This window comes from Homalodisca vitripennis, chromosome 3 (genome assembly GCF_021130785.1).
Source record: "Homalodisca vitripennis isolate AUS2020 chromosome 3, UT_GWSS_2.1, whole genome shotgun sequence".
NCBI classification, from domain to species: domain Eukaryota; kingdom Metazoa; phylum Arthropoda; class Insecta; order Hemiptera; family Cicadellidae; genus Homalodisca; species Homalodisca vitripennis.
This window is the reverse complement of record NC_060209.1, coordinates 156,142,330-156,169,697: the sequence shown is the minus strand read 5'-3', so window position 1 is coordinate 156,169,697 and position 27,368 is coordinate 156,142,330. Positions and strand designations below refer to the sequence as shown.

The 27,368-nt window shown below is 32.2% G+C and overlaps 1 protein-coding gene and 1 long non-coding RNA gene across 2 annotated transcripts in view; one reads left to right on the top strand and one right to left on the bottom strand.

Moving 5' to 3' along the window:
• Positions 1 to 10,802, top strand: part of LOC124357690 — a 59,410-nt gene extending 48,608 nt beyond the window's left edge. Inside the window, exons 8-11 of the mRNA XM_046809681.1 lie at positions 950 to 1,079; positions 5,152 to 5,313; positions 6,735 to 6,902; positions 10,184 to 10,802. Coding sequence (XP_046665637.1) covers positions 950 to 1,079; positions 5,152 to 5,313; positions 6,735 to 6,902; positions 10,184 to 10,573 — 850 coding nt within the window. The 3' untranslated portion in view covers positions 10,574 to 10,802. The remainder of the gene's footprint in view (positions 1 to 949; positions 1,080 to 5,151; positions 5,314 to 6,734; positions 6,903 to 10,183) is intronic.
• On the bottom strand, positions 7,091 to 25,475 carry LOC124357692. Its single transcript, XR_006921967.1, has 3 exons — positions 25,006 to 25,475; positions 9,076 to 9,157; positions 7,091 to 7,420 (listed from the first exon to the last, which is right to left on the bottom strand). It is a non-coding gene; the product is annotated as an uncharacterized LOC124357692 (long non-coding RNA).
• Positions 25,476 to 27,368: the final 1,893 nt, after the last annotated feature.

The following is a 27,368-nucleotide window of genomic DNA, read 5'->3' as shown; positions in this document are numbered from 1 at the left end:
TGTCGAAGTCACCGATTCCGCCAATAATTCCCGCCATTTTTACTGTTTCACTAAATAAAGACGAAATGTTCCAATTTACGACCTTGTCTTCCAACATCAAAATGTACCGATTTTGAGTCCACGTGACGCCAAACTACAGACACACTTCCTCCCACTATAATTTTCGGAGAAATTATTTACGCACAATCGAACAGGTTGCATTGCACTCGCGGGATCGCATTAATACCTCGTCGCCAATTGTTGTGTACGGGTTACGGGGAATCGGAATAAAAGACTGAATTAGTTTACATCATCGACTGTGCTCGGTTAAGGTTGGAGGGTAACTTAGAGAGAGACAAGGGCAGGACACTGGAAGTGGTAGTGGTAGTATGATCTGGTGGCGTGATGAGAACAGCCAATGGCATTTATTCAAACTGATCACCCCATATGACGTCACAGCATCATACGATCATACAGTTGGTCTTTGGCTGTGGCTTTAACTTGCCAGTAACGATTTATAATATGTATAATAATTATTATTATAATTATTATTGTAATTCAATACATTACACACCCATATCTCGCACCCGTAGAGGAGCACAGAGTCAGACAGCTCAAAGAGGCGGAACCTCTTTGCAGCCCCAGAGGTCTGATTCAAGAGAGTGAGTTTGATATCAATCTTTACTGCAGTATGAAAAATGTACCAACTTAATACTACCAAAAATAGTAGCTAGATAAAGGTGTATGTTGTTAACATCTTTAATGTGGCACGAGACCTGTACTGACTCAAGAACACCCGGTAGTAGTTAGATATACCTACCGCAGTCAGTGTGTTAAAGCTAAGCAAATTATTGTTATATTTTAAGTATTATAATAATTAATTGTAATTTATCTGCAGCAGGCCAGTATGTTTTCTCTGCTTACCAAGTGTTGGCTCAATATTAATCCTGTTGCTTTTATTCTGTTTCAGGAGCAGTCAAATTAGTTTGACAAACTTAAGAAATTGTAAAAATTTGACAGAATTGAAGCTTAAAGGCCTGAGAGAGTTATGTGTCATTGAAGTGTCCTTACTCTTGAATCTGACTAAATTAAATCACCTGGTGAGTAATTTTGTATAAAAAATGTATATTTTACTCTGTTTTAATCAGACTATTAATAACTCCAATACTAAAGTGTATGATCTACCATCATCTTACATTTTAAGTTCCGATTTTAGTTGTTTCCTGTAACTTACGTACTTCTCAGTAATACATCATGTATAATCTTTTTACACTTACGAGTGACATATTGTTAAAATTATATGAGTACATTCTGCAGAAAAATTATGAAAACAAATTGTTTTTACTTTAAAATTAATACCAATTATTATATGTTTCTTATTATAAATAATTAATACTATATGACACTAAAGATAAAAACACATAATTCCTCAATAATATCCTAATACCAGTGTTTCGTGAGAGGCATTGATATTAACTGATTAAGAATAATAAAAGATATGCAACTATAGGTTAATTAACATAGAATGAAAATAAATATTTAAAGCTGAAACGGGTTCACAGTAACTTATTTCGGAGGAACATTAGATCACTCTGCGACCACTAATGCAAGTCTTAGTCCACACCTGGAAGTGTCCTAAGGGGTTGAAGAGATGCAGCACTGATAGGATGGATAACGCAAGAAAATAACGCACACTGTCAGTTGACAACTGCTGCGGTAGTCACGTGCGAAAGTCTTCAAAATTCATCTTGTAGTAAAACTTGCACAAGTCACTGTTTGAGAGGATTACAAAGGGGTTTTGACAAGTAAGTAGGTAGGTTTAATATATTATTACTACAAGAGAGAACCCATAAAATCCGGCTAATCTGGTGGGTTGAGGAACTGCTTATAGCAGATACATTATGCTGGACATCTGAACAAGGACTGAGCAGTTGCATCAATACGCGTGGTTATTTTAGGTATCGCTCCTATAGGGGTAAGCATTGCCTAATCCTCTTTCTCTCTCTCACTCTGCCTTCATATTATATGAAAATGCTACTATATGCTGAAATCAATTTCTGTTAAATTAGATTAACGCTAAATAAATTATAATCTTAAATTTATTGTAATTTAGTAAAATATACTAAAACTAAAAAGTAAATATTCTCCAACCAGGCCTAGTACTACCAAAGAGAGGACCTTGTACAACACTAACAAATTCTTGTGACTGGTCTTAGTTGTATTATCTTTAGGAGTAAGAGTTATGAATATATGTGTGTATCTTGTATATCACTAAGAGGAATTCTTTGTTTAAAGTTCATTATAATTAAGTATAATAAATTTATAGGCATTTGCCAACACAAATGTGTCAAAAACTCAACACTACGATTTGAATTTGAATATATATTGTTATTCAGATCAAAATGTCTTAACACTTTGAGTGCTGGCCCTAAATGACATGTAACTCTGTAGAATGCTGGGCGTTTTTGGTGGTTTTCAAAACTTTATTAAAAAAAAACTATTTAAGGTATGAGAAAAATACTTAAATACCTTAATTCAGCTTACTTTCGTCTTTCTTTTAACGTGAGATTTTTTGTGGTTTTTTTAAAAACTACACATAAAAAATGTTTTTTAAAAACATATATTTTTGGAAAAAAAAAATTATTTTTTGAGACAGTTTTTTTATCTAACTTACTAAACTAAGCATACATACAATTATTTACAATGACCCATTTACAAATATAAACTGTCCTTTGAATAATACAAATCATGTTTTTATGTTTTGTAGTTTTTTGACAAAAAACTATGCCGTCATATTGATGCGTCGGCATCACTTTCGCTGTCAGCACTGTTTTAGCATCTGTAACATAATAATATACTATGTAAAATATGAATACATTTTTATTTTATTCATGAGAATAAAATATTAGTTGTATAAAGTTAATTTATTATAATACAAATTATAGTTTGATTCACGAAAACAATAACATAACCAAACTTTTAGACTGATGTTTATATGATAAATAGACTTACTCATTCTTACCTGAAGTATGTGTCTAATCTTCTTCCATTAAATCAGGATCAATGTCAGAATCGTCAAAAATACTATCTACTCCAATAAAATTATCTTTATCTAATACATCACTGATCGCAAACGTCGTTCAAGCTGCAAGAAACCATGATTGCGACATCGACTGCCGGCTGCAACGAACGTCACGTTAGCGGCACGTAAACAACGCGACCGAAGTTGCTTTGTCATTAAGCTCATACAATACATCTGACGCTTTCTAGCGGTGAATTGTGTAACTAAAAACCCAAATAACATTGTAGAGTAGGCAAAACCCGTTTAAATACGGACAATGTAATATAATACCAATTGAAATGACAACCACGTAAAACTACGGGATTAGCATTCTTCGGAAGTTTCGCCGTTCCGTAAAATTACGGGATTAGCACTCTAAGTGTTAAACAATAAAGATTAAGGAAATAAAAATAAAAATCTTATCAATGTGTGGGGAACTCATCGAAGTCATAGTTAACAACAGAACAAGTTGAATAACAACTGACAAAATCAAGCATATATATCTGAAGGTACAGAGTGTTTGGAGCCAGTGCCAACCATGCCACTGTACAGAACGAGGGCACTGAAAAACATCTGCAGATACCGGAAATAGTGAAAGACTGAAGAAAAATCTATTATTTTTATTACCTTGTTCCATTGTTAACTATGATTTAGGCGAGTTCATTACCACATAAGTGTCCCTAACTGTACTACATATTGATAAGTTTGATCCTCCCTACTTTCTTGTCTCACCACCATCTACATGCATGCACAGTTTTTGTTTAATTTGAACGGAGCTGTTCTCCAGGAGATGTTTGGGTCACTCGGACTCATAATAACCATTTTCATTGACAAATTTATTCACATCAAATAAATTTAGGTTTTTGATTTTTAACCCTTTAAAGAGTATGGACGTCATATAACGTATTCTTTTGATAGGCTAAAATGAGTAATGGATGAAATAAAAAAAAATTACTAAAAGGAGTAAAAAATTAAAATCTCTTAAAATGTTTATTTACATTTGAAAGCTTAATAAAAAAGGACTGCGTGCTCTACAAGTCAATATTTCAGTACTTTTTCAAAATAAAATGTCTTATTTCCTCACTACGGCAGAGTCAATCAATATTGTCTGCCATTTAGACAACAGTAACAAACTAGATGGTTGCTTAATAAATATGTCACTCTAAATATGGCCACAGTATGCACTATACAAGGAATGGCTAGTATAATGTGGCGGCATATTCTGACTGCAAAGCGTCCTTGATTCGGTGGTTTCTACCTGGTGGCTACTGCAATCTGGTGGTAAAATCAGATTACGATGATTTTGAGCACAAACGTGGAAGTTAAGTATGTTGCCGATAGATGGAACCACTTTACAGACAATTTTACTTAAAGGCAATCAGTAATAGCATCGCATTTACGATAATACAAAAATACAGAGGCTAAACGTCATATGATGTCCTTACTCATTATGTATAGTATAAAGGGTTAAATATTTATGGTATTATGCTATTGTATTAACACTCATTATCAACTAAGTGAAATGATGAAGAACCAAATACAAGCGCTTACTGTAGACCCGAAAAACATATGTTGTTAGATGAACACGGAATTCTCCAAGATAGTGATAGTTTTTATACCTTTACGTTTTGAACATTCAATATTTTTTAAATACAAAGTAGGTTTAAATGTGTTATAACTAATTTTTTTTTTTTTTTTTTTTAATCAACATATTTTGTACCTATCTCAAAAAAATTAAATATGATCATTGAAACTGAAATGTTTTGTTCCAGGTTATGTATACAGACTATGAAAAATAGATAATGCAAGGTGCTACAATTTGTAATCAAAATGAGTGCAGTTCTATTGTATGGATCCAAAATCAACAAGTATATGTTAATAGTTAAATAAGTACAATAATTTTCATTATTTTTAATTTTTTACATTATGGGTCATCTTGACTCTTTCAGGTGGAATGTAAGCGTGTTTGCTCCTGGGTTAAGGCTTTTTGTCACCTGAAGAAAAGGATATATTCCGATCTTTGAAACATAACTGTTAGTTAGTATTATATTTTGTATAAATTCAAGTTATTTTGCACAGAAATACACAAGAAAATGGATTTATTGTTGCAGTCACTGATATCGGTCAATAACATGGCGGTGGTACTGGAGGTGGTAGGCAAGATGACTCAGCTGGAGTCTCTAGAGCTGGGGGATATGATGAGTGTGACAGAGACACATGTGATACAGGGCTTCTCGCAGCTCACAAAGCTCAGACATCTTCGCCTCGAGAAGGTATGGAATAGCAGTTTTCTAAACATAGCTATTTATTATTCAAACCAGTGTTGTTAACTACACAAGGGAGAGAGATGTTAGGTAATAGTATAGAGGTTGGTATAAAAAAGTGCAGCTTCCAGCAAGATGATCACAGATCTTTCTTATAAAAATATGAACTAAACTTTATACGTTATATAAATGCTATAGAACTTATAATAGATGACAACTTGCTATAATACTTCCATATGTAAGACAGCTTGTAAATGAAAACTAACTATGCAGTTTATTGTTGAGTGGGCATTGAATTGTTGTTTAGCTTTATTACATAATTATTTCTAGTATTATACTTTATATATTTATATTTCTTTTATTTCAGCATTTTTATTTAATTTCAGCTCTAAAACTTAACTAGTAATAAATTTTAAATACATTTTTAATAGGCATAAATGTTTAAAATCTCATTTATATTTATATACTAAGATGAATTAATGGAATATAGTGTGATTGCTTACTTTTAATTACACATTTTTATTAAGTTATCATACAATTCTATATATACCTAACATAAATAAAAAGTAAAAAATGTTTGAAAAACTGTTTTTAGACATATAAGTTTTAATATAATATACATCAAGAATAAAAAAAATGGGGCCAAAAGTAACACTGTTTTGTTATTGAAAAATATCATTCAGATAAACATATTTGATTATATACTATGATTTAATAGGAAAAGTACATATTTCCTCTATTTTTCTAAATAATTGTAACTTAGATTTAACTGACTTAGACATGCCTTCTCCAAAAAGTTGTGCCATCTGTGCCTTAGCGAACCAGTGACAGCGTCTTTGAGTTATTCCTAATCATCAAAATGCTGAGAACTGAACGAACTAATTCTGGAAATTTTAATGTATATAAAAGCTCAGAGATTGTGAAACATTGATCTTCTCTAGCTGTTGAATTCATCGGGTCAACAAGTTCACCATTCACCACCGATGGCCTGCTATTCCTTTCTTCGTTATGGATGTTTTTTAACCACTTTTAAAGCATTAATGAACCCATATAGAGTTTAGCCCATTAACATTACAAACTTACTGCTTATTTTTATTGTGATGTAAAAATCCTATTTACAGGATGCACTTCACATTTGTTAGAAAATTCAATTGCTGCACACATTTTGCAAATATTGATAGAAAATGAATAAGTGCTTGTACAACTTCCAACTGCCATTGCTAGATTTTTTTTATAGTTTAAACATTAAAGGAAAAGTGTGAAACTTGTGGAAAATTTGTTAATATTAATTAAATCGTGAAATTACTTGATTTATATAAGAAGTTTCAGTGATTTACCCAATGGGTAAAAGTTCAGATGAAAAACATGATTTTGTACAAAACTAATTTAAAAAATTGTTATAACTGGATTTTGTAAGTTGTACTGTACAGGGACAACGTGACTGCCCTACAGATGCCATCCTACGGACCATCAGCCAGTTACCATCTCTGATACAGCTAGAGCTTATAAATTTTGATGTCAAGGCTGGATTTGAGGTATCCTTGGCTCGATGTTCAAACATCAAAATACTGCTCATGATTCCCACCTATGTAACACAGGTAACAAATTATAGTAATAGTCACATTTAACAAATGTAATATAAGCGTGTCATTACAAACTTTTAAAAATATAAATACAAATTAAAAATTTAACATTTAGGAGAGAGCCCTGAAAAGATAAGAACTGAAAGAAAACTAGCATGACTAGCCAAATGGAGCATAGGAGAAAATGATACAGAGAATGAAAATTTCCTTATTTAAAGTTTATAAACAGAGTAACAGAAACAGGATTCAGTTTTAAGTATACATTAATATTCAAAATGTAGCAAAAAGAGTTTTGAAATGCCCTTCATACAAACTCTTCTATTGAGTAATACGGTCGGTCCAGGAGTCATCGGTGTAAAGCCATCTTCTAGTTCCTGGATTTTTGGACAGGAGTTTTACTGGCAGGTAGGTGGTTGTAGAGTTTTACCCTTATGTAGGAAGATCGACAGCCTCAGGCGTTGTGCTGAAAGGTGAAGAGTACCCTAGTTCTTATATTGTAGCGGTGTAGATCCCTGTTCCCCTGCAGATTCTACCTATCAGCAGAGTCACCAAATTATTTAAGGTTCGGTTGATTTGAGATTCGGCTTCAACAAATCACTAGCTCCTTTGATCAGAAAAAATCTACTACGCCGTGGTCATGTTTTCAAGAAGAGTGTGGTCACCATTAGTATTAGCTGAATGTATTTTGTAGGATAGGTTGTGCCTGTGTGTAATCTCAAATGGATTAAGATGTATAAGGTAAAGTTTTGTTTTTCGAAAATGATAACCTTAATTATTTGAATACGATCTCCACAATCAAGAGTCAGAGTTTACAGGAAGTTCACTCTACTAAATGAAGAATCTGGTGATTAGATATGTTAAAATTTATTTAATTTTATTAAAAAAATATGTCTTGTAGATAAAATTTCATTACTGTAGGTCTCAAAGTTTTCGATTCAGTATATTAAAAAATTTTTAGTTATGTAATTTTGCTGTTGGAAATAAGTAAAAAATGGATTAGTGAGTGGAGTGAAAATTTTTGATCTCGCCAATAGATAATTTGTTCAACTACTTGAGGTTTTAAGGGATTAACCCTAGAAGTGGCAATGCTAAACTTCCACAGTGGCAAGCTCTTTTTGGCCACTTTGCAGAGTATTTTTTAGAAATTCACCAAAAATATATTTTTTACTCTAACCTAGTCATGTTGCATACTGAATTCTTCAGAAAGAGTTGAATTTTCATATTATGACAAAATAAAATGATTTCTTGAAACCTGAACTGGACTTATCATGTGAAAAACCAAAAAATGTTGATTGACCGAACTAAAATTGTAACTTTGACACTTTGTAAAAAATAATAAAAACATAGTTACAGAAAATCCATTATATACCAAAGGTAGAAACAATAATTACCTACAAATACCAAAGGAAAAAGTTTGAAAATTATAATAAAATAAATGAAAAAATACAAAATAAATTTTTTTTGCAAAATAGCAAAAAAAGTTGTTTTGTTGAAACTGGTAAAAAACAACCTAAATGCTGTAGAATCTTTGCATACTATATTTTATTTTGAAGAGAAATAGTTTTTCTACAGATCTACCAGATCAGTTTATTACAGTAAATTATTATTTTTAGTTTTTTGTTTGTGATCAACTTGAAAATGAAATTTGGTACCAGGAAACAGTGAATAAACAAACTAACACCAGATTGTAAAAACAATGCCAAATTTATTACAAACCAAAAAGATAGATGATGTTATAATAATAATGAAAATATATAGCTATATGTACAAGCCAAGAGAAACGAAACAGTCACGTAGGCCTACTCAGCTAGTTTTGCCACAGGCCGCGGGAGAAAACTTAGGATTATTTCAGTTAGTACCATTGATTATTTCATCATGATGTTAATGATACTATATGAAATATTTGAAATTTAGTGGTGAACGCAACTGTGCAAACTAGGCGTAAAAATAATTATTGGTTGCCTAGCAATAAGCGGCAATGTGAAGCGACTTCTAAGACGTCGCTTGCCACGTCACGGCGGCGTAAATAGAACGTCTCAGACGTCGCTTGCCACTTAGAGGGTTAAACCTTAGTGACTAATATTTGCTTCATACAATGTTTGTACTATATTCTTCAAATACAGGGGGAAATTTAATTGAGATAATATTTAGAAACATATTTTAACATAGTAAATAGATGATTACTCACCTAAACTCCTTTAGGACAACAGACATTTTTGTAATTTTTCTGGTACATACTTTTGAAGTGAATACTTTTTCTGAAGTTTGTCCTAAGAAAACAAAGGTGAAAATATAGAAAATGCAAACATTTTATTAGTACGTTATAAGTATAGTATCAAAAGAGATATACTTATAATTTATATCTTATTATTCACAGTGAAATTGCCAACATTATATAATAATAATAATTTGATTTTGTATAAAAATATTTACTTTTTTTGTGTAGTAAATATTAAAAACAAATAGTTTTACGAATACTATTTAGCATATAGTATATACTTCAACTTCAAAATACTAATATTATAATTATACTTACTATAATTTTATAACTATATTATTATTATTATTATTGTAAGTATTATAGTTTACTATAAGAACAAAAATTAATTTTACCATTAAAAACAATATTTTTCAGTTTTTTCTTTACTTCTATAAGAATACAAAATTTGATGTTGATCGGCAATGACAGAGCTAGTGTGACTCCATGCAACAGCTGTTACGTGATACAAAAAAAAGAAAAAGTACATTGTCTCCTTGGACAATGTACTTTGAGGAATATACATAACTCGCTCGTCTCTAAAAGAGTTAACAGTTGTGATGTGAGTTGTGGTTTTTTATGTAAATTCAATCATTGTTAGTCACAAAACACATTTTCTCAACATTTAATGAATGAAAACCATAAATAAAAGAATATGAAAGAAGACAGATACATAATTAAATATCCGCTCAAAAGCAGAAATATCAACATTTAAGCTTCATTAAAAATATCACAAGATTTTTCAAGTTAATTTTGCATATTTTAAAATTTAGACTTACACGTCCCTAAACGATGGAATATTTCCCTATTGATTTTCTTTGATTTATTTCTTTTCATATTTTTCTATTCAATCCATATTTTCCATCCTCTCTTGAAACTATACTGTCCTCTATTATAAAATATTTTGAAAATAAGAGTTGAATCAATTGTAATAGGTCTACCATATATGTGAGTAGTATAAATATTTAAAAACTTAATTTTGATCTGTCAATTTAATGTTGATGTCAAAGAAGTTTACACATTGGTTTTCATGTTCCAGTCAGCAACTACCAACCACCTGGTGATGGAGGGTGTAAGCAAACTGGACAAAACGCTTAACTTCTTTGTTTGGGGATTAACACTAGAGCTGTTGAGAGTCACGGACAAGTTTATCGACCTGTGGGAGACGGGCCAGAAGAACACATCAGCAAAGAATCCCATTCAAAATCCACAGAAGGAGTCTGCAGGAAACTGTGTTCCGTTACTGAAGCCTGCCATCGCCGATGGTAAGAAGCCCAAGGAGGGAGCAGTGACGCAGGTGGATGTGGTGCAACTGCCTAAGCTGCACAACATGCTGACCGCCCTGCTACCCAACACAAAGATAATGATCCTGAAAGTTCCGTTCAGTGCCACATGGCGACAGACCATTTCTGGGTTATTAAATCAGTGACTAAACTCACTATGGAGACTTTTTAAAGTATTTTCATTGAATATAAATTATTAATTTGTAAGAACTGACACAGGATTGATTTTGTATCATTTCTGTTGTTTAACCCATTGAGTGCCACAGCGCCGCTAATTTTGACGGTACGAAAAGTGCATAAAGTGCCAGCGTCGCCAATTTTGACGTTTCTCATTTCGATAATATTTTATATAGTACAAGATTATTTTGGCCAAATAATCAGACGGCTGTATTCAATAGGATCCAAACTATCAATAAATACGAGTTTTATGTTGTTTCTCTACTATTTTATCTGTGAAACGTATGTTGTTTGGGTACTTATCAAGAAGCCATTATTTTTGGACGAGTTTTCCTTATCGGGGACAAAATAAATTACAGTATTAAAAACAACTGACTTTATTTAACCTATTTTGGAATTTACAAGTTATTACGACAATCAAAAACTATAAGAACAACGTTTCATTATTCGAAAATGTCAGGTCATTCGTGTGTCTATTTTGAGATGATTGGAGATATGAAGTATGACTCATCGAGTATTTTTAGATTCCTTATGGAAGAAGGAATGTATAACGAAGTTTATTTTGATCTCTGATAAGGAAAACTCGTCCAAAAATAGTGGGCTGTGATAAGTACCTGTAAGATGATTCTGTCTTCTAGTCACGCGACGTAGCGGACGAGTACCGTGTTGCGTAACGGCATTTCTTGTTGTTTATGTGCCGATAACCAAGCATTTGAGTAAATACAAAATAAAATATTAACTTATACAGTATTTTACTGTATTTCTTTACAAAAGTAATGTATGATTTGAGTTGTGTTCAAGCGAAAAACGTGAATTTTCAGTGTAAATATTATTAGGGTTATTGTTTAGTAAATGTAAACTTTTATGTAAATATGTTAGCAAGTATTTGTTTCTAAATTTACTAATCATATTTATTTGTGTTATATTAATGTTTTATTAGATTTATTGGGAAAACTACATCATTACTAAGTAATTTCTAAACTCTGACAAATGAAGTACAGTTTATAAAATGTCGGTACCGGGCAGCATTTTGTTAATACATATAATGCCATGTTTTTAAAATTCTAGAATAAGATATTACACATGGGTTTTATTTAGAATCATATGGCCTTTATCATGGTATAAAGAAAAAAAATCTTAAAAATACCGTATACACACAAATTAGGTCGAAACTTAACTTTTTATATAAAAGTAAAAAACTTTTTTTATAAATACTGAAATTTTTATATTTTTATAAATCAAATTTTATTTGTAACGATATGTATCACATTCTGCCTTTAATAAGAAAAAAACAACAACAAAATGATAGAAATCTGTTTGGTAGTTATTTTACAACAGCTTTTTTCCCAAAAGCTTACAAATATGCGAAAAACAGCGTGGCACTTTATGCATATGCCTTCGGAAAATACCCGTGGCACTCAAAGGGTTAATGTAATAATTATTTCACTCAAGATATGATTGCCAGTCTTAAATATTTGACTTGTATGCTATTGTTTATCTGTAAAACAGGTAATACCTTTTTTAATTGCTGATTCAATTATGTTTATTTCAAAATGTCTACTATATGAGCTATTTCATAATTTTATGGAATTCCAATCGACAAATTTGTTGTATGGCGAGTAATAATTGTGCTTGAAATACTGTATTATAATATTGATAAAATTCCAGCGCTACAACCTGACCTATATTTGTGTGTAAAAACTACAAAACAAACAACCCCTAAGAAAGTTTGTTGTTGTATTTATGCAATTAGTAAAGGGGCATTGTGCTTTAAGTTATTTATAGTTTTCTAATCATTTATGTGAGTTTTGGTTTTGTATATTCTTGTTTCTTTGTTTGAATATAAAAATTTAAGATTTTTATGTTTTCAATCACTGAAAAATTGTACTTAATTTACATAATATTCTAAATTGTTGAGTCATTCTTGTACCTTAAATACACAAAGAGTCGAAATATTTAGTAAATCCTATTCCATTTGTATCAATCTATTTCTATTAAAAACTATGGGGAATTAGTACTTCTTTAAATAAAGTTATAAATAATTCAGAATGTAACAAAATATCTTTGAAGTTTATAAAATGTCTCTTTAGTAGCATTATTCTTTGTGTAATTTAACATTATTAAATTTATTTAACATGTAATTTGATTTTGGCATGCGTCCTTCATTCAAATTGCATTTTTGAGGATTTTATTTATATTTTATTTCTATATTTTTCTATCCTAAAAAAAGTATATTAATTTTCATTATTATTATGATTTTGTAGCGTACAACAAACATTTTTTGAGCGTTAATTTCTAATAATTGTTTAGGGTTATATTTAATAATGAATTCACATTTTGTATGGTTCTGTTTATATGTAACTACTCTATTTTTTATCCTAAAATAAAGTATATAAAATTTTATTATTATGATTTGTAGCATTACAACAAACAGTGTTAATTTATAATTATTATTTAAGAGTTGTATTATAATTCAATATGTCCACAATGGTTTTTTTTTGGTATTGTTATGAATAGTAAATGATGTGAAGGAAACGTTTAGTGTCAAATGAATTAACATCTAGAATTTTTATTAAAATACTTTTTCATAAAAAAAATATAAATATAAATAGTATTTATCTACATTGTTTATTTACATTCAGTTATGTTTAATTAGCCACTAAACCATATTTTAGTTATTTTATAATGTTGTAATGTATTTATTTTAAAATAAATACATCACATTTTTTAACTGTGTTGTGATTTTATTTCTGATTATTCCTGTATTTAGAGTAAGTAAAATAAAAACAAATAAAATGTTCGAGAATTCTATAATTAGATGAAATAACACATAGGGGAGACTGTTGTACCTCGGATCACTTTTTGTTGATATATTTTTAACATTGGTTGTTCTAGATTTAATGTACCAAGTACCATCACATTTTGTTGTCTATATATTTTGGCATATTTGTGCATATGTGGTTTTTCATAAAATGTCCTATTTATTATTTTACGATTTTTTTATTTTTATTCTACAAATGATTCATGGTACATGAAGGTCATGTACCATGGATCACACCCTCATGTACCTTGGATCACTAACTTTGTGTACCTTGGATATAGAGGTTTTTATAACAGTGACAAAATAAACAGTAAAGGAAAAGTATGTTTTTTATTTATTTGACAAATTAACAACATAAAAACCTTAATTGTACAAAGAAATAACCTGAAATACAAACATAGAATATCAAATAAACACCTGAAAACTCTGACAAAGATGTAATTATTTCACATTGTAGTTTCGAAAAGTCAATAGAAAAAACGCATTTGCCCTAGTGTTCTTGAGGAACCCGACAATACAGTAGGTTTAGGTAATTTTATGACAATGTCCTCAATTGATACGTCGAATATTTCAGCAGATTCTTCTACAAATTTGCTAGTAGGTTGAATTCTCTTGTAGAACTTTATCTGATATTCGAATCCATCACTGTCCTTTGAAACAATCTGACCCACATAATGCTCTGGCTTACTACATTTTCTCTGGAATCTTACGAGAACGTAATCATCTGGTTCAAAGGTTACTCTTTCAAACATTTCTTCCTCCTGCTGCTCATACATTTCTTCATTCATCTGTTCTTATAGTCCCGCGTAGGTCTCAATTTCAGCATCACTATCAAAATTATCATTAGAAGTGTTATCATTATCAGAGTCACTCTCAAAAAAGCACTTGTTTAACAGCTGGCTTATTTTTCTTTTTATTCTTTGGCTGAACTTTGTTGCTTGTAAATTTTTTGTTTTTTTGTTTTTGCTACTTTTCATTCTTTTTTTCCTTTTCTCGTCTGACTTCATCCTTCTCAGGTGTATCTGTTGCTATTTTTGTTCTCCCAGGTTTTCTCCCTTTGCCACTTTGCTTCCGTAACGGAGCTTTTAAGAAAGGTCTTAATTCTTTCTGGTGTTACCATAGTCTTACCATGTCTGGTGTTACCAAGTCATCTTATTATGACTTGACAAATTGCGAGTTGGTGTTTCGGTTGATGTCGAAGTCGAAGGTAATGGTGTTTTTGGTTGAAGTCGAAGGCAAATTAATATCCCTTTCTACAGCTGTAGATTGCACAACTTCTCTGGTCTCAGATTGTACTTCTAAAGTCCCTGATGAAGGAGCATCACTTGAAGGTACTGGTGTTGTTGGAGGCACGGCGTTTTCAGATTGTGGAGTAGGTCTAACTTCCGAAGTTGGAGGAGGACGATCGGTGACATACGATGCCAGAAAGTCATCATCGGTGTACACATTTCTATCAAAAGGGTATATTCCAGGCTTTTTTAAAACCTTGTATGATATTACTTGTACTGAACGCTCTAGGAAAGATCAGTCCAACAACTTCAGCAATAGAATATATATCAAATGTTTTGCCAGGATTGTTACAGAGCCAAGCTTCAACTGCCTGATTGTAATAAGTCTTTAAAGGTGCATAAATGGTTAAATCTAATGGCTGTAACCTATGCGATGTGTGTGGGGGGAAGGTTAGTATTACCACACCAGCCTCCGAAGCAAGTTCTAAAAACTTCCAATGAAAGATGCGTTTCATGGTTGTCTATTATTAGCAAGACACGTTCAGCTGCGGAGGGTTTAGTATGCTTAATGAAGTGGTTCATAAAATTTAACATACAGCTGTTCATTTGACCACCCTCACTTGACAAATTTGCCCCACCAATTGTCCCCGGGGGAGCCCCCTTCAGCATGAAATCTTTAAAGTGTACCCTAGGAAAAAATTAGCATCGGCCGGTATGTGATTACCAAGTGCATTAATGCAACAACTTAACGTAACTAGCTGTCCACGTTCTGCAGAGGTCATGCTGCCAAGTTGCTTAATACCTTTAGGGGCAACTATCTTTGAAGGATTTTGAACCATTGTCAACCCGGTTTCGTCCTGATTCCAGATTCTTTCTGGTGGAATAGGTCCGAATTCGTTTGTGTACATCTTCCAAGTTGTTGTAAAATAGGGAAAAATTGTCATAGTCATAGTCATAGTCATATTCTTTATTAACATATTCTTCAAGAACAGTAATAGAGTCACAATGTTAACAAATTACATAACAGATATTAATAAATAATCAATACAAAGATGTCAGAGCCTCCAATCTTCCTTGTTTACTTCTGTGAATTCTTCGATGGTGTATATTGGGTGGTCCACCAGGAAGTTGTGAAAGACATCTTTTCAAGGCAGCTCCCTTGAGGTTTTTCACAGCTTGTGGCAGGAGGTTCCTCAGCTTCCTACCAATGTAGGATGGTTTTTTCCTCGAAAAGTGATGTCCGATGTAGAGGTAGTGTGTAATTTCCTGCATGGCGTGTGTTATGTGTATGAAGGGTTTTTCCTGTTTGTACATGCAGTTGGTCAACATGCAAAATTACTTCTTGTATGTAGAGTGCAGTAATTGTCATAATTCCCAAGGTTTTAAATGCTTGTCGGCAGCTTTGTTGGTGTTCGAGTTCCGCTAGGGTTCGGATAGCTTTTTTCTGCAGGAGTAGTACTCTGTTCAGGTTTCCTGCAGAGGATCCACCCCAAACAGCAAGTCCATACCTCACATGAGTTTCCACCAAAGCATAGTAAGCTGTTTTTTGCTGCCTCCAAGTTGCCGATACATTTTATTCGGCGTACTACATATATACCAGTGCTGATTTTTTTGCAAACCTGGTTTACATGCTCAGTCCACGTAAGTTTGTGGTCAATAGTTACGCCAAGGAATTTGATATGGTCTTTTCTTGATACATCAAGTGGGTTAGGGATATGGTCCTTCCTTTTGCTGAAGTTGATGTGAACTGTCTTCGATGGATTCATGGCTAGATCATTCCTTCTGCAGTTATTGAGGGCTTTACTGAGAGAGCTTGTGGCACTTTCGTACACTCCTTCAGCAGAGTCATTCTTAATCAACAATGTTGTATCGTCTGCATACATCACACAAGTGGTATTGTGATCACGTATATAAGCTGGGAAGTCATTCACAAATAAGACAAAGAGAACTGGGCCCAAAACAGATCCTTGCGGTACTCCGCGGGTAACAGGTAGTGGATTGGATTGATGTGAAGTAGTTACACCATAAATGGGTAGTTTGCAGCTCGACTATTTGAGATCGGCCTGTGAGGTAACTTACAAACCATTTGTTAGCTGTGTCTCTGATTCCTAATGATGTTAATTTCTTTGAGATGATGTCGTGGCCCAGGCAATCAAACGCCTTGCTGTAGTCAAGAAAGGAGTGCAGATACGTATTGTTCTTTGTCTATTTGGTCAATAACATGTTCAACAAGGCTTGATGATGGCAGAGCTGGTTGATTTTTCCTTTCAAAAATCCATGTTGCTTTTTCGGTTATCAGATTTTCTTGTTTTAGGTGAGCCATGAGTCTGTGTAGAGCTATTTTTCTATGATTTTTGAGAATGTTGAGATTAGAGAGATGGGACGGTAATTTTGGACTTCCAGTGTTGAACCTTTTTTATGTTTGGGGTATACTTTAGAGAGCTTAAGGGCTGTAGGGAACTCACCAAGGCTGAAGGACTTATTAATTATGCTGACTAAAGGCGGCATTAGCTCTTCAGAGCAGTGTTTCACAATTTTAGAAGAATATTCATCCACTCCACTTGAAGATTTTTGATTTTAGGGCATTTATGATGTTCCGTACTTCATTGATGCATGTTGGGGTTAGATATAGAGATTATATCAACATAGTTAAGTGGAGTTTCGTAATTTTCATTATCATCTGCGTCCCCTGGGGAGCAGTTATTCTGTTTCAGCGTCAATTCTGCTACTTCTGTGAAGAAGGTGTTAAAGTGGTCTGCAGTTTGTGTGGGGTTGTCCACATGTTTCCCATTCACTGAGAGACATATGTTTGGCTGTAGTTGATGTTTTTCCTCTTCTTTCATTGTTTATGACATTCCAAAGAGCTTTACTTTTGTTGTCAGCCGAGTTGATGAAGTCAGCATTAGCATTTTTTTCTTATTTTCTCTAAGTTTTTATCATAATTTTTTCTTTTTTACCACCATATCTTCTTTGTCTTGGGTATTTCCTGTGGTCTCAAATTTGTGCAGGGCTTTTAGAAAGTCATTTTTAAGGTCTTTGGCCTCGTTGTCATAATACACATGTTTCCTTTTGTGTTTTTGACTACATTTTTTAGTAGGACAGGCAATGTCCTAGCGTTGCTTGGAGAGTTCTATGAAAGATGTTGTATGCTTGCTCTGCATCTGGGGCCATATAGACAGCATTCCAGTTTTTATTCATTAGGAGAGATTTTATCTGGTCTGTATTAGAATAACAAAAAGTTTCTCTTGAGAATGATCTGTGGAGGGATGTTTACTCTCCATTCATATATTTTTATAATTTGAGCAGTATGGTCAGAAAGTCCAGTTTCAAGTATGGCTGTGCCAATGTTGTCCTCGATTATGTTTGTGCATATGAAGTCAATTGAGGTGGCAGTGCTATGTGTGATACGTGTTGCAGGAAGTGGCAGTCTTCGGATGTTATGGGTGTGTAGTTCATCTTCTAGGATAGTGTTGTCTAGGGTTGTTTTCATCCTGTCGATGTTTATGTCTCCAGCAAGCATGATTGATTTAGTTGTGTGCTTGAGTATATTCTAAGATGTTGGATAAGGCATTTACACCGGCTCGTACATTCTCTTTGGGGAGATCGATATACCCCAAGAATGTGTATGTATTTACCCATGGATTCAATTACTGCCATGGCTGCTTCACAGTTAAATTCTTGGCAGAGGTGGGATATGTCAGTTGCTGTTGTGCAGTTTTTGAGGTTTTCTTTGGCATATATGGCAACACCACCAAGCTTATGATTTTTCTCTGCAGTATTCTGCTATGAGAAAGTACCCTTCAATTTTTGTATTCTCTATTTCTATTTTTTTCAGGCCATGTTCAGTAAGCACTAGTATATGGGGTCAATGTCATTAAGAAGGTGGTTAAGTCTGTCTAATTTTTTGTCTAGTCCACGGATGTTTTGGTGTAGTATTTTTAGGTTACTTAGGTTTGTTTTAGATTTGAGTTTTATAATATACCTGTTTTTGAATTTGATCTTTTTTTCTGTTGGATTTGGTCTAAAAAATGGTGGTTGTTTTTTTTGGCTTGTATTTTCAGTTACTGTCGTCAGATGGGGTGATAGAGACTTTTCGTTAGTAGTGGTAAGTTCTTGTGTTGCCTTATAGTGCTCAATATACTTGTCGAAAAAGTCCCTGGTATGTTTCATTGGGTGCTTTAAGTTTAGCTGTACAAGGTGGTGACTTATTAGATTTTCTGAGCTGGTTTTTTGTAATCTTTAGACTCCGGCATTGTACAAATATTTTCTCTGTGAAACATGGCTTCCACTTCGATCACTTCAAAGACTCCTTTGTCCCTTGGTATGCATGTGGGAATTGGTCGCTGTTTATCTGATATGGTTAGGACTGGGTTGTTGTAAGGTTCTTTGGGGTAGGTTGTTTGCTCTTTAATTTTTTGTACTTGTAAAGAGATACTAAATTTTATTTTTGGAATTCCCATTAATCTTTTGTTTTTTTTAAAGAGTTATGAGATTGGTTTACAGCTTCCCTTTTCTTTTGATTTGTTAGATTTTCTGCACGGTTTTGACTATCTAGGTTTAAACGGTTAAGTTTTTGCTCTAGAAGATAGTGATTATTTTTTAGTTGAACAATCTCTGTTACCAGTGGGGTTGATTCAGCTACTGAAAATGGTGGGGAGTCTGTTTGTGTACCAGCTTCTTCAAGAACCCTTTCTTGGGACATATTTTCTTGGGTTTTTAAACGTTTTTTTTAAAATTAATATTTCTTTAGATAGCTCTTTAATCTTTTGTTCATAGTCATTTAGAACTTGTGCTTGTCGTCTATCGTGGTCTTCAAAGATTTGTTGTGTATCAATAAGTAGTTGCTTTTCTTTTCCAAGTTGCCTATCCATATCAGAAATTTTTTGTTGAAAATTTTCTACTCTTGAGAGATAAGTTTCTTCCTCTCGGCTGTAATCTTCAATTTTAGCCTCCATACTGTTTAGCAAGAAGTTTAACCTTCGATTGTCTTCTTTGAGGGCCTCGTTTTCTTTAAGCAGTGCTTTTCCCAATTTTGCTGCCATGATTAGACTGTCTTCCCCATTTTGCAGTTCACTTTCAATTAAGCTTTCTTCTAGCTCTGGTAGTGTACTTTCTAATATTGAGTCTTGACTAATATAGCCTTTTAGGGTTTTATTGGAGTTGCTCTCTGTTAGAGACTTATTACAAGATGGGTTTTTAAAAAATGTCTCAGCTTCTTTCAATGCCTCATTAAATTTTTTGTTTTTGAAGTTGTCTGTTTTTGGTTTTCCATGAATTTAATTTGTATTCTGAATACAGACACATGTCATTTTGTTTGACATTTTGCAGTGTTTTCATCTCCAAAGAATGTGACATTGTAAAATTTGGTAGTTCTGTCAGTTTTTGTAACCCCCTTTTATCACTGCCGGCCAGTAGGGATAGCCTTTTACCTTTGCAAATACCATAACTCCTACTTCATATAGAGCATTTGTGTCCGTGGCCATTTTATTGTTCAAAAATGAATATATGTTTTAAATGTAAAAAAATGAAAAACTGTTTTTTATAACGAGGTTTGACAGACTCCTCGTGGTTAATGTTTTTTAAATGTCAAAATGGAAAACTGTTTTTAATAACGAGGTTTGATAGACCTCGCATATATTGTGCTTGTTAAAAAGCACTTGTGCGAGCGAGGCTTGTTTTTTGAGGTTTCCTTCTTGACAAATTAGCGTGCCTGCTTAAATAGCTCCTCATCCATTCTTCCCCTGCCATTTTTATTTGTATCCCAATTATTTGGGTATTTTTTGTTATTTGCAACAGCAAATTTAAATGCCAACTTGCGAACTCCCCTTTTAGTTAGCCCATACTGCATTTTAGCAACAGTTTTAAGGTACTCATTGAGTTTAATTTCTTCCTCATCGTTAAAAAACTCTCTTAACATCAAATTTTGCCCTGTACTCGTATTGATTTTCACCTGATTCCTTAAAAGCTTTAATGTGGCGATGTAATGTCGCAAATTTTTATGTTAAAAAAACTCTGCATGCTTCCCTAATTGATAATTTTTTTTTCAAGTGATGCACAAACTGCCCTAATGGCGTTCTGTAATGCTTCTGGGTTTACTGGGTCCCTTTGCTAACACCCGTTTTGCTTCGTGGCATAGCTTCCTGAAACAAACAAGTAAAGATATGTTACATCGTGTACCAGTGATCAGTGATCCAAGGTACACGATGCAGTTTTGATCCACGGTACACGAGGGTACTTTTTTCTAGAACAATCTAGCCTAAAAACTTATATGTTAGCTTTTAGAAGCAAACGTGTAATGTAGAATTACTCACCAATAGATGGTCTCTGTACAGTGATAAGTTCACATTAATCCTACACTAAACATTGTTCAATTAAAAAACAAATACTAAAAGTCGAAATCACTACTTTTTACACTAAAAAAACTATTTATTTTCTGAGCAAAAAACTGCACGTCCTGCAACTGTCACAACACACTCAGAATGATGTCTAGGGGACAAAGGAAGACGTAGTTTGAGTGCTGGCTCCTAGGTAGCAGCATTTGTCAAAGAACTGACAAGTGATCCAAGGTACAATGTCATCAAGGTACAACAGTCTCCCCTACTCTTGATTTAGTAAAAGTTTTATAACCGGAGACATGGCCATGGAGTACTAATCTGCATGAAAAATTTAGTAATCCTTGAATATACTATAATTATCATTCCAAATAGAAGATAACAATTGCTTACTATAACAGTTATTATTTATATATGATTATAGTCACTGAGCATTGGAAAGTATGTAAAACTAGATAACTTATCTACATTCGTTCAGCTCAATAAAAATGTGTCTGCTCAGGACATGTATCTATGTGACTGCATCATCATCAGCTTAATCGTCACATGGAAGATATCACAGTCTTACTCAGTATGTAACTTTGTACATTTCTTATAACTATTAAATTTAATTAACTAATTTATAAAGTTTTGTTGTGTAAAATTCAATTTTAAATTGTTTAAATAATTTATCAGCAGTTCATAAAATATAAGTAAAAGTAGGAGGCCGTAATGATGACTATCTGGATCTTACTTTGTCACAAAGAAAAGTTTTTATTACAAGTATTTTGTAGGGTAATCAATTGAAAATGTAATATTTAATTGAAAGGTACTTTGGGATTATACCGACCACACCCAGACATGAATCGTTATTTCACATTTCGTTTCTACTGATTACTAGATTAGCGTAGAGAACAATATTTCGTCAATATAAAACAGGAATTGTCTTATCGCAAACACCTCCCCATCCTCAGACAGAGGTCAAAGTCGAGCGTCTAGTAGATAACGTGATTGCAGAGTCTCGCCGCCCGTTCAGCTGGTGCATCGCTTTGTTGTACTTCCGTGTTTTACCTCTACATTTCTCCAAACACAAAAATTCAACAAAAACAAACATTTACCAAACTAAACTTTTTATTAAAAAAACACTCAAAACTTGTTTTTATTCTTGATCACATTCCGCCACCCAAAATGCGAGTGCCTCCGGCCATCAGCGCGGGCTTCGGCAGCACCTTCGGTGCTGCCCCGCGCTGATGTCGACGAAAGAAAAACATCCCTCGAGATAGTACCTATCAGTAAAATATCAAATTCTAGAGGGGCTAATCAGAAATATAAATTGAATTGTAATGGAAAGGCAATGATGTACCGTGCAAATCACGTGATGCCGCGCGGCCTGCCGTAATCAGGATTCTCGAGAAAGATAAGATAACAGCGACAACAATACCGATCACAATACCTGGAAATGCTTGTAAGTTTGTAATTTTGTAATTGAAGAGTTGTTTTTTCGTTCTATCATGTTTGTTTCTATAAATTTCTATTTTTGTGTTCTTCATACTGGTGTGGTCGGTATAATCCCAAAGTACCAATTGAAATTCTCAATCTAAATATATTAAAAATGTAACAAGTTGATAAATAATCATCATAGGTAATATGTTACAATACAATGACTTTGTAACACTGATCATGTTTGTTTTGTGATAGTTCATGAAACATTTTGGATGTACACCCTATTTGTCCTCTGAGGAGACAAATTTCCTTTTTTCTACGCAATTACACATTTTCTTTGTCTATAATTTCCTAGTGGACAATAGTCAGTGTTGTCATATACAACTTATGGGAGAGGTTTAGGTGTTGTATTCCCTGGGTTGGAGTGTTTTTATTACTTTTTTAGTATAAATACAGTTAAATAGTTTGGCAACGCCATCTTGAGTAGGAAGAAGGTTCCTGACGAGTATTGATGGATTGGAACTGCGTGTTGACTTTTATATCATCCATCATCAAGAAGGTACACATAAGCCATCGCAATGTTTGTTGGTACATTTTGTTCCATAAGTTGCAATCAAGGAGATCAACTTCAACCATTCCTTTGTTATAAATTACAAAAATGATTGGCTGTTTATTGGTACTTTTGCTTTTTTTTCTCTACACCAAATAGTTTAAATCTCTATATTACGCCTTAAAAAGTAGAGCAAAATTGATTTTGTTCAATAAATATTGTTATTAGAACAAAATAATTACAATAGTGCACAAAAGCGCTTAAAAATTTTACTAAAATGTAAACAGATTATTATTATATATTTAGATGATTTGTATTGCTCACTAGGTAGGTGCATAGTGTCCTAAGAGATGCGTTATAAAATCAACCTCAAGACCTACTAATTTTTTACAACTGTTGTGCAATATGCGTTTATTTCTATTAGTGTATAGTAAAACTGGTTTTGGATGCAAGACAATATCTAGTAACATATCCTTTGTGCGTAACAACAAAATTGTTCCGTCACACTTTAAAATGTGACAAGTCAAGATATCGCTGATGTCAACAAATTGTGTTTTCTATCCCATCACTGATCTACTAAGGTGAGGCCAACATCAACTGCTCCTGACCAAAAATACACCCAACACAAGTTGTTTTTCATGTGTCTTATATTATGATGCTACGCACTAGTGGAATAATATGTTCTGGCAGATTTTTAACGAGATCAGTATACAAAATATTGAATTACATGCCATTTATAAATGTAGTTTTTAAGTTTACATGTTAAACGCTAGTGGTGTACAAGATGATTCGATAATTTATTTGTATTGAATTGATTATTGAATCATCTTGTAGAAGGTGTGTCCTGTGTACCTGGAGTGGTATAGTATTATGCAATGTGTGTGAGAAGTGTGATAGTCAATCTTTTTAAGTAAATTAGATTTCTTTATTATGCATTCAAGTAGATTAATGACCTACAACATTATTTATAAAGTAGTTGTTAGCTTTAGTTACTTATTTCAGCTCAAAAGGTTATTTCTTATTACAAATATGATACTTATTATATTAATATTTATATGACAATCAAATATGTTTTATAAGTAATACAAATATATTGTCCCATTTTTTTTTTAATTAAAAAACTCTGAAAGGCCATTTTATTACCTATCGAAAGAAAGTAGAAGGTAGAGGATGACTTGTAGCCATTTTCCTGAACTGATTCAATTCCTTTAAACTGTTAACGAGCAGTTTCCATAGGTAATAAACTCTAGATTGTTAACATGTGGCACTGATAATAGCAGAATTGGTTTGGCGATGATTTTATCTGACCGAGCATTAAATAAAAAGCTGTTAAGATTTGAAAATCTGGAATTTATTTTCTAAGAATTGGAATCTGATTTAATATTCAAAAATTCTGGACTTTATCACCACTAACTGGTTGATATATTTTTGAAAACAACAATGTCCACTTTTCTAATAAAGTCCAGACTAAAATAATTTTATTCTACTTATAAAAAATATATAATATATTTACTAAGTAAGACTTTTACTAAACCTTTACTAAAACAGCAAAACGTTCATACGAAAAAATTAGAAATCACTCAAAACGAAAGAGTAAATTGCTTTACAGAGCAGTAGGTTATAAAGAAATAATTATTTTACCATAAATAAAAACACTATATCAAATTTGATGATTTAAAAAATATAACTTTAATTTTAAATCTTTAACCAACTTTCTTCATAAAGTGTCAATTCCTTTAAAAATCGTGTTATAGGTATAGTTACTTTATCATTACTGTTTTTATTATATTATACTATAGTATATCATACTGTTAATAGGACATATACCCATTTACTATGGTAAAATAAGTAAGAGTTAAAAATCAAGGTTCCAAATCTATTGGCCCAGATGATCCAGATACACTTCCAGATATCTCAATGCTGAGTGTATTTTATCACGTTGAAAATGAAGTAGATTACATTTTAACATTGATTCTAAATAAACATTTCACCACAAAAAATTGAAAAATTATTTTCAATAAACTATGGTTTATGAGTTCAAACTTACTCGAGGATAAAACTCAGTTGACCAATAAATTAAAAAGATAGCCAACTAACTTATTCATGTTTTACAACATAAATGTGTTTTACTAGGTTAATGGCTTGTCGTGATGATGGTCTACTGTTTGGGAATTGACTCTACTACGTCATTGTAATTATGATCATGTAACCAGCACTGCTGAAGAATAAAAACACGATCTCTTATTGCGAGCTTATTATTCATGGTTAATTTAATTATTTATAAAACTTAATCTACCGTAACCACTAATATTATTAGAAGATTGAACTCGGCATGTTATCAAATGCTAGTGTTACGAAATTCAACTTTGGAAACTAGAATAATAATTTACTATTCTTTCTTTTTTTCAACAATTCAATATGGTATTGAATTTTGGGGATCATCTTCTGACTTTGATAAAGTTTTTAAGATCCAAAAAAAATTATGAGATTAATGACTTTTTCATCATTTAGAACTTCTTGCAAACCTCTGTTTAAAGAATTAAAAATCTTATCACTTCAAAATTTATACATTCTGAAAACCCTAACAGTACAATCAAATTTTGAAAGCTTATCAAATGATAACTTTCAATATCCCAAACATCGACTGCGTCTGGTAGGAAAAACTCCAATATACACGGCAAAAAAACTATACAATAAGTTACCTCAAAAATATAAACATTTAATCAATTCAAAAACATTTAAAAGCAAACTAACAGATTTTTTGTTGGAAAAAACTATTATAGTGTTGATGAGTATTTGATGGATCCTGAATTTTAAAATTGTGTTTTAACATAGATTACATTAAATTTGTTACGCTGTCTTGACCTCTTATTTATATATGTTTATGTTTATATGACGTATATGTGAATGGTGATGTGCATATGTATGAATGTATATGTGTATGTATCATTATTACATTAACTTATAACAATGTTACCTGTTTCTATAGCAATGCTATGTATAAACGTTGATGTAACAATAAAGACTGATTTTGATTCCACTTCTAACAAGATGCTAACTTCAACACAACCTAATACTGTTGTTTTGTTGTAACAGCTGACAGGTTACAACTAGAGTTAAATTATTGATACTGAGTGACTGGTAGTGTCAAGTGACTTATGACCCACTCTGTTTATTAAATTATACGGTTTACCCAGCAAAGAGCAGGGAGGGCGGCTGTTCCTCCTCTAGAAGCAAAATGTAATCAAAGAAATTATAAAATGATGATAGAAAGCAAAATTGGGTATGGCAATGGTGAATAATCAGTACGTTAAAAGATGTTACATGTTTATAGAAAATAATGGAGGACACTTTGAACATTTACTTTAGCTATGTCTTTGTTATTTGGTATGACATATATATTAGACTAATCATATATATATATATATATATATATATATATATATATATATATATATATATATATATATATATATATATATATATGTCCCGGCGGAGCAAGTACTTTTTGTGATTCAATGTTTATTGAAATTAAATAAGGCTATTGCAATTTATAAAATTTAATATATATATATATATAAACCATGTTAATATTTAGGTAAAGAAAATAATCATCAAGTGCAAATTATTATGTTTAATTCACATTTTTAAATATTGGCTTACATTAAATTATGCAGTAAAATGGTTATTATCATCGAACTAACAATAGTTTGGAAGGTCCTAACAGGAAGTAACAAAGAATCCACAATATATGTGCAAAAACTGTTTTTAATTTTTTGAATGTACATAAGTAACTTTCTACTCTGTGAGGTTGATTTTATTACAATGAATAAAAACTAAAATGATTATTATTGATGAACTTCAGATATTTGATTTTTTCATTTATGACTTGTGGAAATTATATTTATTTAGGTCAATATAATTAAAAAGGACTGGTGTTGTTTGAAGTTTGCTTTAATCAATGGAAAGATGATGAAGCAACAGGATTTTCCCTCAGTTTTTAAATATCTTTTTTTTTATAAAATTAATTTTTTTATATTGTAGAGAAATGATAAGTTTTTACAGTCTATATGCAAATCAATGATTGCAAAGTCATTAGAACCTTTTATGAAAAAAAAACAGCATAAAACTGGAAATAAGTTATTATGTAGTGAATGTTTTATACTTTCAAAGGGTATATTTATGGAGGCGATTTGTAGTTTTTAGAAAAAAAGGAAGATTTTATCTCGACATTGACATTAGCTAACTTCATTCTCAACATTTCTATCAAGCAACTTTTACAAGGGGTATTAGAAAAATAAGGTTCCCATGATTTGTTAAAATAGACAGATCTATATTTCTACTTAGTGTTATACATCAATTTAAAACTTAAAAGTTAAGCTATTTTTTCACATAATCACCATTTCTGTC